The sequence below is a fragment of the Nanorana parkeri genome, unplaced genomic scaffold, assembly GCF_000935625.1.
Source record: "Nanorana parkeri isolate BGI_ZX_2015 unplaced genomic scaffold, ASM93562v1 scaffold740, whole genome shotgun sequence".
Lineage (NCBI taxonomy): Eukaryota > Metazoa > Chordata > Amphibia > Anura > Dicroglossidae > Nanorana > Nanorana parkeri.
Genome location: NW_017307008.1, coordinates 706454 through 720065, shown reverse-complemented (window position 1 = coordinate 720065; position 13612 = coordinate 706454). Strand labels below are relative to the sequence as shown.

The 13612-nt window shown below is 47.8% G+C and overlaps 1 protein-coding gene across 2 annotated transcripts in view; it reads right to left on the bottom strand.

Annotated features, from left to right (window-relative positions):
* LOC108793345 (moesin) overlaps positions 1–13612 on the bottom strand; it is a 59751-nt gene that overhangs the window by 12892 nt on the left and 33247 nt on the right. The window contains exons 1-3 of one of the 2 annotated variants that reach the window (XM_018564259.1): positions 10063–10068; positions 8653–8654; positions 2538–2621 (exon numbers count right to left, since the gene is read on the bottom strand). In XM_018564259.1, the coding sequence (XP_018419761.1) occupies positions 2538–2600 (63 nt within the window). In that variant the 5' untranslated portion in view covers positions 2601–2621; positions 8653–8654; positions 10063–10068. Of the gene's footprint in view, positions 1–2537; positions 2622–8652; positions 8655–10062; positions 10069–13612 lie in introns of those variants that run through there. The other variant, XM_018564258.1, reaches the window with a different exon arrangement.

Sequence of the window (13612 nt, the reverse complement as noted above, 5' to 3'; positions counted from 1 at the left end):
CCCCCCCCAAGATCCATACTTGCAGAGATCTAATGGGCACGGTGCCACCGTTATTACATCCATCGCTGCAATGCTCCCTCTGTTGGCCGCACCTGCACATTACAGCCTCATAGACTTCTATGGGGCTGCTCCCTCCACAGATCCCTACTTACTGAGCTCTAACAGGCACAGTTCTGTTGTTTACATCCAGCACTTCAATTCTGCCTCTGCTGGCCACTCCTGTACATTACAGTCCTATAGACTTCTATAGGGCCGCCCCTCCACAGATCCGTAGTTACCAAGATCCAATAGGCATGGTTTTGCGGTTTACATCCAGCACTGCAACACTCCCTCTAGTGGCCGCACCTGCACATTACAGTCCCATAGACTTCTATGGGGCAAACTTCCATCAGGGAGATGGGCGCAGACAGAAGGGGGAGACTTGTAGAGCTAGATCTCAACAAATAGCGGGGGCAGCGGCCCTTGGATCTCAATAAGTACAGATCTGTGGAGGCAGAGGTCATTTAGATCAAAGGGAGCAGGGGCAAAAAGTGCACTAATCCTTTAAGCTTTATGATAAAAGCTGAATACTATAAGCACCACCAGCAGTTTGTTAGGGTTTGTCCTAAACCCTGTAATTGTCATTTTGGCTGGACAGCTTGGTCAGTTACGGCACAATCAACAGGTAATAAAACAGTAAACGATCCTGCCCACCCCCTCCACAGATCCATACTTATCGAGATCCCACAGGCACAGTTCCGTAGTTTACATCTAGGACCACAATGCTCCCTCTACTGACCACACCTGCCCATTACAGCCCCATAGATTTCTATGGGGCCGTTCCCTCCACATATTCACACTTGCTAGGATCCAATAGACACAGTCCCGCAGTTTACATCTAGCACCACAATGCCCCCTCTACTGGCCACACCTGCACGTTACAGGCCCATAGATTTCTATGGGGCCATCCCCATCCACAGATTCATACTTGTCAGGATCCTATAGTGCCGCAGTTTACATCTAGCACCACAACGCCCCCTCTACTGGCCACACCTGCACATTACAGGCCCATAGACTTAGATAGGGCGGTCTCCAGGAGACGGTTGCAGACAGGAGGGGGGGGACTTGCAGCGTTGGATGTCATCCAAACAGCAGAGCAGTGGCCCCGAATCTAGGTAAGTACAGATCTGTGGAGGGTGAGGGTGGAAGCATTTGGTTGAGGGGAATGGGGCAAAAAGAATATGCACACTTTGTCTAAAAATGCCTTTATCCTTTAAGCCATATAAATAAAATGTTGGCCGTTATACAGTGGCGTCACAAGGGCGGGGCGGACCGCACCCGGGTGACACCAATGGAGGGGTTACACCGCAATGACTTACAGTACAGTCATTGTGGTGTCACCCCCTCTAAAAAGTAATGGACCGAGAGTCCGACAGTGTCAGGAGAGAGGAGGGGACCCAGCAGCATACCTCATCCCGCCGGGTGAACGTCCCCTCCTCTCACTGCCGTGGCCAACAGACAACACCCAGAGCTGTTCCTGCCAATACCAAGGCTCACAGGGCTTTACATACACCTATGGATTGCTGGGAACACGTACGTTGGCTGCGGCTTCTCTTTATGGGCCAGCCTGATATTTAACTAAAATGCCCGGTGCCCGGAACTGCATGTCCCGGGCATCAGGAGATAGGAGTTCCACACCCCTGCTGCCCCAAGGCCGGGCCTTGGTTGGCCTTGTGGGAAATCCGGCCCTGATCTGAGGGCCGTATTACTACTGGGTTGCGAGATCTTGACTTGGCTTACGGGATAAAAAGGAATTATTATTTTATACCATTAGATTTTTCTTACTTATACAAGTGCAGAAGCAGAGCCGTAACTACAGATCATGGGGCCCTATAGCAAAAATGTGATGAGTGGTTATATATATGTCTCTTGGTGGCCTCCTTCTTTAGTCTCCCTGTCAATGGTGGCACCCCCTCACTGGTGCCCCTCCTCTGTAGTCTACTCCGCCATCACAGGTGGCCCCCCTCTCTAGTCTCCCCTACTCACTGGTAGCCTCCCTGCCTAGCTCTCCAGCCCCCCGCCCACTGATGGCCCCCTCTCTAGGTCATCCCTTCTCAATGGTGGCCTCCCTGTCCAGTCTCTCCCTCACTGGTGGCCATCCTCTATCTCCCTCTTTAGTCCTCCCCTTTGGTGGCCTTCCTTTATAGTCCCCATCAAATAGGCATACCCACAAAAATCCTACACTTGCCTGCCCCTATTCCCCAGAGACTTTCACTGCAGGGTCCACCGAGAGCTACACAGACCTCACAAACAGTCTACCGATTGGGAACAGCAGAAGCTCATGGACATTCAAATCGACATTCCAGCCATCATTGATGAAGACGGACTTTCCATAGAAATTACCGGTGATGCTACTGCACATGTATGACCTCCTGAAGATCTGCAGATTTCATAGCCGTCTGCCTAGCTGCAGCATTCATGAAAGCACCACTGGCCTAGAAGCTATTTGAAGGTTCAATTTTTTTTACCAGAAGATATAGACTTTAATAGCTACTCACCTGGTCAAAGAGCTGTTTGCCGGTGGTGTTCGGCTGGATGGCAAACTCCAGCTCTGCATCCATCGTGGTCACACGTACGCTGATCTGAAAGAGAAAAGAAAAAAGATATTTCATGCATGGAAGAAATTATAAATTAGATACTTGTATCTACATTATGCCAATATGTTCATTACTTGATGTTATCCTGCAACATGACGACTTAAAGGGGCTCATGTATTAAGCTGGGTGACTGCCAGTCGCACACCATTACCAGCACTAGAGTGATCGGAGGAGCAATGGAAATTCCTATGCTGGGGCGGTAGTAGCTTTCCTATGCTTCTCTGTGCCATCTAGTGGTGGTAATGCCGCTCCTATGCTTCTGTGCCATCTAGTGGTGGTAACACCATTCCTATGCTTCTCAGGGCCATCTAGTGGTGGTAACACCATTCCTATGCTTCTCAGGGCCATCTAGTGGTGGTAACACCATTCCTATGCTTCTCAGGGCCATCTAGTGGTGGTAATGCCGTTCCTATGCTTTTCAGTGCCATCTACTGGTGGTAATGCCATTCCTATTGCTCTCTGTGCCATCTAGTGGTGGTAACGCCATTCCTATGCTTTTTGATGCCATCTAGTGGTGGTAACACCATTCCTATTGCTCTGTGCCATCTAGTGGCAGTAATGCCCTTCCTATGCATCTTGGTGCCATCTAGTGGTGGTAATGCTGCTCCTATGCTTCTGTGCCATCTAGTGGGGTAATGCCCTTCCTATGCTTCTCTGTGCCATCTAGTGGTGGTAATGCCGTTCCTATGCTTCTCTGTGCCATCTAGTGGTGGTAATGTCGTTGCTATGCTCCTCTGTGCCATCTAGCGGCGGTAATGCTGTTCCTATCCTTCTCGGCGCCATCTAGTGGCGGTAACGCCGTTGCTATGCTTCTCTGCCATCTAGTGGTGGTAATGCCATTCCTATGCTTCTCTGTGCCATCTAGTGGCAGTAATGCTGTTCCTATGCTTCTTGGTGCCACCTAGTGGTGGTGATGCAAATACCTGCTGATCCTGCCAGCCACCGGCACTTCCTGAAGCAATCTGACCAAGCCAAGCACTAATTCAGATCCATGCTGACGTGGTCAGTATGCGTCCCTCAGCTTTCTGGCCAGAGCTACATGATGGCATGCCAACGCACATCTTTGCTGCAGTATGGTAATCAGATTTGCTGCCACTCCCCTCCAGCCCCATTTAGCTGACAGAGCCCCGGAATGGACTTCCGTTGTCCCGCACATCCTTCTGCTGCCCACTCTCAGGCAATGCAGATATGGCCCCTTTGCTCGGGAAAAGGGAAGGTCAAGGAAGGTGTGCGGTCACATGACCACAGAACTGCAAAATAAGGTATGCAACTAATATTTTCAACAAAAGGGCCTTTTATAAGATAATTTTTGGGAGTACGATACCATGCTTTCCTTTATTAGGACTTCACATACAGTATACTTTAGTTTCTACATGTATGCCATTAGCCTTCGTCTCTCATTATACAATGTATACATCGAAAAAGAGAAATGTATGGCTCAATCTGAGTTTTCTGCTGAAGAGCTAGAAAACCGATGAGCAGAAGCTGCGAGACAACGGGATTCCCATATGCATCGCAAAATGCAGTTTATGCAATACGCGCCCCTCCTCCACCTGTGTGGTCAGATCTGAGCCTGGTACGGCTATCAGTCAGTACATTCCTCAGACCACTAACAGGGTCACTCATATTTCTCTGGCGTAGCAGTCAAGTGGTGAGCAAACAAGTCAACCCTCGCAAGAATTTCCATGCAGAGCTCAACTATGAAGGCTGAACATTAGGCGTGAACTAGATCCCAAACCGAGTTAAAAGGCCGCGGCCAACAACAAACAGCCCTTCCAAGCCATTTAAAATAACCATAAAATTACAATTCTGATTAGTTGCTACCGGCAGTAAACTCATTCTTGTTTTCTCTGCAGATTGTAAATACAAGGCAGAGACCAAAATCAAAAAGACCTTCCCTAAAACTATTAAAGGCTAAAAGTTCTGCCCCTTTTTATGTCATATAGGGTGATGTGTGACTGATTTTGCCCAGGATATGCCCAAGAATGCAGATTTGCCTCAGTGTAAATGCTGCTTCCAGCTCTCACACTGTGCTGGCAGAGCTGAGTAACAGCCACGCCCCTCAGCACTCCTCTATACTGGCAGAGCTGAGTAACAGCCACGCCCCTCAGCACTCCTCTATACTGGCAGAGCTGAGTAACAGCCACGCCCCTCAGCACTCCTCTATACTGGCAGAGCTGAGTAACAGCCACACCCCTCTGTACAAGTGTTCTCACACAGACTTGTATTGCAGGGAAGGGGGGATACTCGTGTCTGACCAGGTCTGTTCCATTATTGAGTGCACTGGGTCTAATGCTGGGCACACACCTTACAACCATCGCAAGTCTTTTGTCTTGCGATGGTTAAAAAAAACGTACAATCTGCCTATCTTGGACAGGCAGATCGTACTTGCGATGATCACAAGCCACGCCCCCCTGAGGGGCGGGCTTCCGATGACCGCAATGCCGAACGGGCAGTGTGCGCTTGCCATATTGTTCGGCTTTTATCTTACCTTTTATCTTACGAACATGCTACACACCCGCCGAACATCGTACGATGCTCGGCGGGTTTTCGAACATGTTCCTAAGTTAAAGTAGTGCGACCATACAGTAGTAGAGGTCGCACGGCTTCCACACACCTTACGATAATCCTACGATCGCGGGATTTCCGCGATTATCGTACGATTATCGCAAGGTGTGTGGGGACCTTAACTCTGGTGCCTATTGGACTGCAGTTATATTTAGAGTCCTAGCACAGCCACTTTAACAGGAGGTAGATTTTCATTTAGACAGAATTTGTAGTAACAACCGAAGAACGTAGAGTTGGACTTTATATTTACTTAGGAAAGATGAAGGTATATTAAGAGCAAGGAACCATTGCCAGTTTCTGCTTTTCACCACTTGGTGAAATGGACCCCTATGAAGATGGTACCTGTAAATCCTCATTAGGGATACAATCATAACACACAGCCCGGCTTACAATCAGGAAGCCGGGCGGTGTGTTACGACCCGCCGCCCTGATTGGCTAGCAAGCCGGCTTCAGTTGTTACTAGGCAGCCTGTCTTCTCTCTTTCCCTTCAATGGTGAATGGTCTGATGTTCATAAATAGACAGTAGAAGCAGCACCGTGAGGAAAAGTGTTGGAAGTGTAGAGAGAGCTATCCCCCAACCTTTCAACTTCAAAGATCTTGTCTTAGGTACAAGCCTACTTAATTTGTGCCAAGACCGTACAACCACACAAGTTATGGTGGGGGTGGGCTAAAAGGAACCAAATAAAAAAAGGCCCCAACTTAACCAAAGTCAAGCAGAGCAGAAACTTTCTAAAATGGAAGGTATCGAACCCGTCTCACTTTCATCACAAACCAAAAGGTATATTTTTATTTTTGGGTAGTTGGCAAAGAGAACAAATCATTGCGTATTTTAGGTGTGTGCGGCATAAACTCAAGAACCCAGATATGGTCGAAGACAGCAAAAAAAGAAAAAACGGCAGAAATGTTGTCGATCCATAGACTGATAAAAAATATATTTTGTGGGTTTTTCCATGAAGTCATATGGGAGCTAAAAAGCATATCAAATAAAATACATCTGCAACCGAAAAGTGTGCCGTCGGGGTCAGATGGACTTTGGGTTATGCCATCGATCATATAAGACATGACACACAAAGCCCTTCTCTCTACTTCTCACTAAGGCCAAAAACCCTGCTGCTCAGAGACTTCATACACTTTATGGCCAAAGGTCTGTGGACGCCCAATAATCACTTCTATCAATATGGTCAAAAGTATGTGAACCCCCCCTCCAAATGATTTCCAGTGAAGTGTACTGTTCATACTACATGATACAAAGACATTGTAGACAATTGTGCTCTTCCAACCTTGTGGTAACAGTTTGGTGAAGGCCCTTTTCTGTTCCACCATGACTCTACCCTGTGTACAAAGCCAGCTTCATAAAAGACATGGTTTGACCAGTTTGGTGTGGGGGAGCTTGAGTGTCCTGCACAGAGCCCTGACCTCAACCCTACTGAACATGAATTGGGATGGATTGGAACATGGATTGTGAGCCACATCTTCTCAAATGGGCACAAATTCTCACAGACACACTCCAAAGTCTTGTGGAACGCATTCCCAGAAGAGTGGAGGCTATGATAATGCAAAGGGGGCAACTCCATATTGTGTGAAAAGAGATGGTAATGGTGATGAGGCCAATCACAGGAAGGTAACAGGAGATGAGGGATGATTAGAAGACTAATTATGGAAGGTGAGGAAAGATGAGGGATGGTGAGGAGCCCAAAACAGAGAGGTTGATTGGGAATTGATTGAATCCATAAAGACATGGTGTGTCCGGTTGGTGAAGACCCTTTTCTGTTTCACCACGACTGTCACGTGTACAAAGCCAGCTCAATAAAGACATGGTGTGACCAGCATGGTGTGGAGGACGTCGAGTGTCCTGTACAGAGCCCTGACCTCAACCCTACTGAACACCTTTGGGATGAATTGTAACACCAATGGTGAGCCAGGTCTTCTCATCCAACATCAGTACCTGACCTCAAAAATGGACACAAATTCCCAGACACCCTCCAAAATCTTGCGGAAAGTCTTCTTAGAAGAGTGGAGGATGTTATAGTCACAAGGAAGGGGCAGGCAACTCTACAATAATGACCAAGGTTTTGGAATGGGCTATCCAACAAGCTCATATAGGTGTGATAAGGTGCCCACAAACCTTTTGGCCATATAGAGTAGAATAAATCTTTAACAATTCACAGAAATCAGTGGTCAAATCTTTGCTGTCAACAATTAGGTAAATGTATCTTACAACGCAAAGGAATAGCTAAAAGTCAGTGAGTCCCAAGGACAAAATGTCTTCCAGGCCTGCTTTTGCTAAATGTTCAGGTGATTATGTGTAGGATTTAGGGTGCAAATCTGTTTTTCTATGAACATACTAGGAATGAAACATGGCCCCCCGTAGACATGCAATATTTCCAGACACAAGAGGAAAAATGCATTGGCCACGTTGGATGTGAATTCAGACGTTGGCCCTCGCATACCAACAGTAGCTCAGCTGCAAAAGGCAGATATTGTTTTTGACACAAAGAGGTTAATAACAAAAAGTAACAAATCTAGCATTCGGAATTCCATGGCTTCCACGCACACGTCTGGCTTCCTCAGGGCTTGTTCACACCAAGCGCTTTTCAGGAGCAGATCTGTTACAGACCGGATCAAAACTGCGTCCAATGTATTCCAATTGTATTTTGGGCTCTAGTTAACACCGCAGCGTTGAGTTCCAGAGCAAAAACTGCAGCAAGCCCTATTTTACCTGCTCTGGAACGCATGTAAATGCATAAAAAACACATGCAAACGCCCTGGAAGTCCATTTTAAACTAAAAAAACCGCACATGAACGCATCAAAAAACACACACAGTATAACACACTGCACTGCGTGTGCAGGAACTCATGCAGGTCTGGTCTGCATTTGGTGTGAACAAGGCCTCAGGGAAAGCTCAGGTTTGTTGCGGTACAAAAAAGACAAAATTAACAAAATACGCTTTCCATGTTGATTTTTCCTAACGGCCTGGGCTTTACAAAAACCTCCCGAGCCGCAGAATATTCCCGAGCCGCAGAATATTCCAGACCGGCAAACCTCACGTAATTAAGCCAACGGAAAGCAGAAAACTTGATTTGCCGCACACAGTCACAGCCTTTGTTGATTCCCTTGTTTGTAATTATAAAGAATACTACAAGTAAATAACGAGGAAAATCGGCATTATAAAGTAAACTTTTCTTCAATTAAATAAATTAAAATGAAAACATACAATAAAAAGTACACAATGGCTACAAGAAGGAAGAAAAAAGAAAATGGCCAATGCAAAGCAAACCTCGAGAGAAACCATGAATTCCTGTTATATAAAGCCCCCGGAGACAATGGGAACAACATTGCAGACCTGCAGGGACGTACAGAAGAGCTCGAGAACAAATTGCGCCGGTTTCGTTATACGGTAACCGAGCGAATTTAAAGAATATTTTACTTACAGACATTAGAAAAAGCTGCTGGACCCACAACCGTCTGTCCTTTCCTCTCTCTCGGTCACAGGCGAGTGCTGGATCACATGAAAGGGCTTTCCATTTCTCAAAGGATTACTCGTTTAATTAAAGCGAACCTCCCTCGCAGGAAAGCGGCGGATCCCTTCCATTACCCAGCATGCAGTGCACAGAAAGAACACAAAAAAATGTAACTAAACCACCACACGATATAAACCCCCCGACAGACATATGCTAAAGCACTGTGTGTATCAAACAATGGCGCGCCGATACCGGTACTTCCGCTAGCATGGAGCTGCCTTTCCGGGCAAATCAGGAAGCCGGGCGGCGGGCAATGGCTTGATTGCCGGGGAAGCTGTCTCCATGCTGTTTGGCCAGCTAGATGTTGATTGGCTGGAAAGCCGGCTCTCAGCCAATCAGCATCGAGCTGGCTTCCAATTAGGAATCCAGGAGGCGGGTCATTACCAGCCGACCAGTTTCCTGACTGGCCGGCTCGATGCGGCTTCCCAGCCAATCGGCATCGGGCCAGCTTCCAATTAGGAAACCGGGAGGCGGGTCATTACCAGCCGCCTGGCTTCCTGAATGGTGGGGAAGCCGGCTCCATGACGATTGGCTGGGAAGCTGGCTTCGCAGCCAAATCATCATCGAGCCGGCTTCCAATTAGAAATCCGAGAGGCGAGTCAATACAAGACTGGCCGGGAAGTCGGCTCCATACTGTTTAGCCGGCTTCCCGGCGAATCAGCATCAAGCCAGACAAAACAGCATGGAGTTGGCTTCCCAAGCAAAGATCCGATGCTTGGCCATGTGTAGGCCTTGGAGGTGTTTAAGAAGATGCTACCAGTGCTTTTGACCCTCAAAAGATCCAACTCTTGACCATGTGCAGGACTTGGAGATGTTCATGAAGATGCTACCAGTGTCTCCAAGATTGGATTCCTGGCTACGTGTAGGACTTTGCTACCATTGCCTCTGACCCACCCAGATTGGAATATTGGCCATGTGTAAGTCTAGGAGGTGTTCATGAAGATGTTACCAGTGACTCTGACCCGCCGAGATCCAACACTGCCCATATGTAGGACTTGGAGGTGTTTGTGAAGATGTTACCAGTGCACCTGACCTTCCTAGATTGGACTCTAGGTCATATGTAGGACTTGGATAGGTTCATGAAGATGCCACCAGTGCCCATAACCCACCCAGATAAAACTCTTGGCCATGTGTAGAATTTGGAAGTGTTTGCGAAGATGCTACCAGTGCCTCTGACCCACCCAGATTGGATCCCTGACCATATGTAGGACTTGAAGGTGGTTGTGAGCATGTTACCAGTGCACCTGACCTTCCTAGATTGGACTCTTGGTCATATGCAAGCCTTGGAGAGGTTTATGAAGATGCCACCAGTGCCTGTGACCCGTCCACATACAACTCTTGGGCATGTCTAAGACTTGGAAGTGTTTGTGAAAATGCTACCAGTGCCTCTGCTCAACCTGGATCAGAATCTTGATCATGTGTACGATGTTGGTACCTTTGCTTCTGATCCCACCCAGATTGGATCCTTGGCCATATGTAGGACTCAGAGGTGTTCATGAAGATGCTACCAGTGCCTCGGACCCGCCCAGATCAGACTTGTGGCAATTTGTAGGTCTAGAAGGTGTTCAGGAAGAAGTTACCAGTAACTCTGACCCACCTCATGTCCATATGTAGGACTTGGAGGTGTTTGTAAAGATGCCCCCAGTGCCTGTGACCCACCCAGATACAACTCTTGGCCATTTGTAGGACTTGGAAGTGTTTGCCAAGATGCTACCAGTGCCGCTGGCCCACCCAGATCGCATTCTTGACCATGTGCAGGAAGCAGGATGTTGCTACAATTGCCTCTGACCTGCTCAGATTGGATCCTTGACCATATGTAGGACTTGGATGTGTTCGTGAAGATGTTGCCAGCGCCTCTGTCCTGCACAGGTTGGACTCCTGACCAAATGTAGGACTTGGACCAGTTCGTGAAGATGCTACCAGTGCCTCGGACCCACCCAAATCAGACTCGTGAAACAAAATTTGTAGGACTAGAAGGTGTTTATGAAGATGTTACCAGTGACCCAGCCAGATCTAACTCTTGGCCATATGCAGATCATACATAGGAGACTGAGGAAATGTTTCCTTCTGCCTGTAGCAGACTGAAAAAATGCTACTATACCCACCCTTCGAATGTTCTATTTAACATTCTGGACACTGCTAATTGGATTTCATCTAAACAGAGTTGTTGTTTTTCAACCGGTGGGGTGTAGAAGACATACATGCTGCTCAAGCACACGTGTTGCCTTGCACTGAACATACATGAATGTAGGTAAAATGCAGTGAACCCGAGGGTCGGTGTGTCACAGGAAATGAGCAACATCCTCCCGAAATAGCATTTACCATCTGAGTGCATATCCGAAGAGGAAGGGGTGGGTGGCATGTTTCATTCACTGACAGCCAAACTGCGAGCTTAGCATCAGTCAAAATGTACAATAGGCCCAACCAGCCCAATGGCTCTACAGGCTCTAGAATGACTACAGGTGGGAGTCTATGGGTAAAAACAGAGCCAGAATTTAAAGAAAAATTTGGGTTTTTTTAGGTGATGAACATAAAATGCAACACAAAGCAGCTATTCAAATTATTTACATACTGAAATAAAAAATATCTAATTATATAGCTATATACACACACTAAATTGGCAAAAGTATTGGGCCCCTCCCCCTCCAAATCAATGGATTCCGGTGTTCCAATCCCCTCCATGGTCACAGGTGTATAGGATGAGGCACCTCGGCATGCAGACGCTTCTACAAACATGTGTGAAAGAATGGGTCGCTCTCAGGAGCTGAGTGACTACAAGCGTGGTACCGTGATAGGTTGTCACCTGTGCAATAAGTCCATCCGTGACATTTCCTCGCTACTAAATATTCCGCGGTCACCTGTTACTGGGATTATAACAAAGTGCAAGCAACTGGGAACAACAGCAACTCAGCCAGGAAGTGGTAGGCCACGTAAAATGACAGAGCGGGGTCAGCGCATGCTTTAGCTGTATAATATACAGCACAATGTACCATCAGCTATAGAGGAATACAAATCCCAGCAATACATTATAGAGCACCATGTGTGAGAAAGTGCAGGCATACCTGAGCAGTCTTCCAGCAACTTGCTTCTGAGATCGGACCTGTCTATCAGCGGCTGTCAATCACCCCACACCTGCTCCTCCTTACTACATCTCCCCGCGTCCCTGTGCCAATTGTGGGTAGGCGGGGAGGAGGTGGAGCGTGTGGAGCTGTGAACAGGGCCAACTGATCGGAAGCCGATTAATCGATTATTGAAAAAGTTGACAACTTTTTCAATAATCGATTATGTCGATTAGTTGTTGCAGCCCTATACTGAACCCTACGGACTAAGACGGGGAGGCCATTAAAGTTCATGTGCGTGTAAAGGCGTCCCAATACTTTTGGCAATATAGTGTTATGTTAGAAGGAAGCAGTGCGAGTGGCACATTAGTGGGGTGAAAGGTCGGCTCTGTAGGGAGTACTTGTGATCTCTGACACCTGTTAATGCTTCTGATGAATCAGCTATGTGGCACGGTGAATGTTTGATGGAAGTTAGCTGGCCGAGTGATTCGCAGATCACAAACAAGAGCCGAGATCACATCGTCCGCCTCAGCTTTTCTCATCCTGTGTAACACGGAGGTGGTGGGAAGAACGCTCCTTACATTGGGGGGTCAGTGGGGCTCCTTAAGGGAAGGGTCCCTCCCCTTTGGACGGGTCACATGACACGAATAGAAAAAACCTGCCTCCCGGCACAGACAGAAGTCTCATTAGGCCAAGGCACAGAGAGGGACGTGGGCACTTTAAGAGAACGGCGTGGGGGGGGGGATTCCAGATTTGGCAGAAGTACAATGAATCCCTTCACATAAGAGAGGCAGCAGCAGCGAGCGCCGAATAATCAGCCGTCCCACTGAAATCATAGTAAGTGACCGCACCGGCCCGATAGCGGGTTTACAAAGTGATTTATCTCCGTCAGAGAAGGAGGAATCCGCGCTCACTACAGAACATGTCCCGTACATTACGGAGAGGAAGAGAAAGGGAGGTGTTCTGTAGTCCTGTCCTAGGGTTGACAACCCTCACCCTGTATTGCATCCATGTAGCAGCAGCGTTGTCACCTTAGGGTTACAGAACACCTCCGTTTCTCCTCAACTCTATAACATAATGGAGGTGTTCTGTAGTCCTTAGAGAGATCAGTTACATTGTTGCCAGCTGACGGTCAGCACAGGAAGTTATCGGCTCACTATGAATAGCACCCTGCCGGCCCCTCCACACCAGCCATGAACAGCACCCTGTCGGCCCCTCCCACCAGCCATGCACAGCACCCTGCCGGCCAGCCATGATCTGCCTGCATTGCATAGAGAAGAACAGAGACCCAGTGATGACATCATTGTGTCTTTAATAAGCAGCACAATGTGATTGGTGCCAAGTCTGGACTCGGCGTTCCCCGATCCCTCCCTGCCGGGTATGAAGTGTTTGTTCTCACAATTCGGATTTATTTTCAGTATCTCCCGGCTGAGCTCCTCCAAAATCACAGAGAGAGGCGAGAACGGAGGAGGGGCCCCGACCAGGAGCAGCCAGAGGGCCAAATAAGGATCGGCGAGGCGCAGGGAGCCAGGAAAAGACTCAGCCGCTGACGTAGCCGAGAGGAAGACTTTAGTCATCCATTTCCTCCCCGAGCTGGACACATTCCAACCCGCCGCCTGCAGACAGGACTTTATTTATACAATATGTGTGTGCGTATATATTAGTTTTTAAAAATAAAAAAATGTATGTGTGCGCGCGCGTACATATACACACACAGCAATGACTGGAGTGCATGAAGACAGGAAGTGGCTGCAAAGAAGCAGCAGGAGATTGGCAGCACTAAAATGTAATGAAGGGGAAAAAAGAAAAAAGCTCCTAATATTAAAG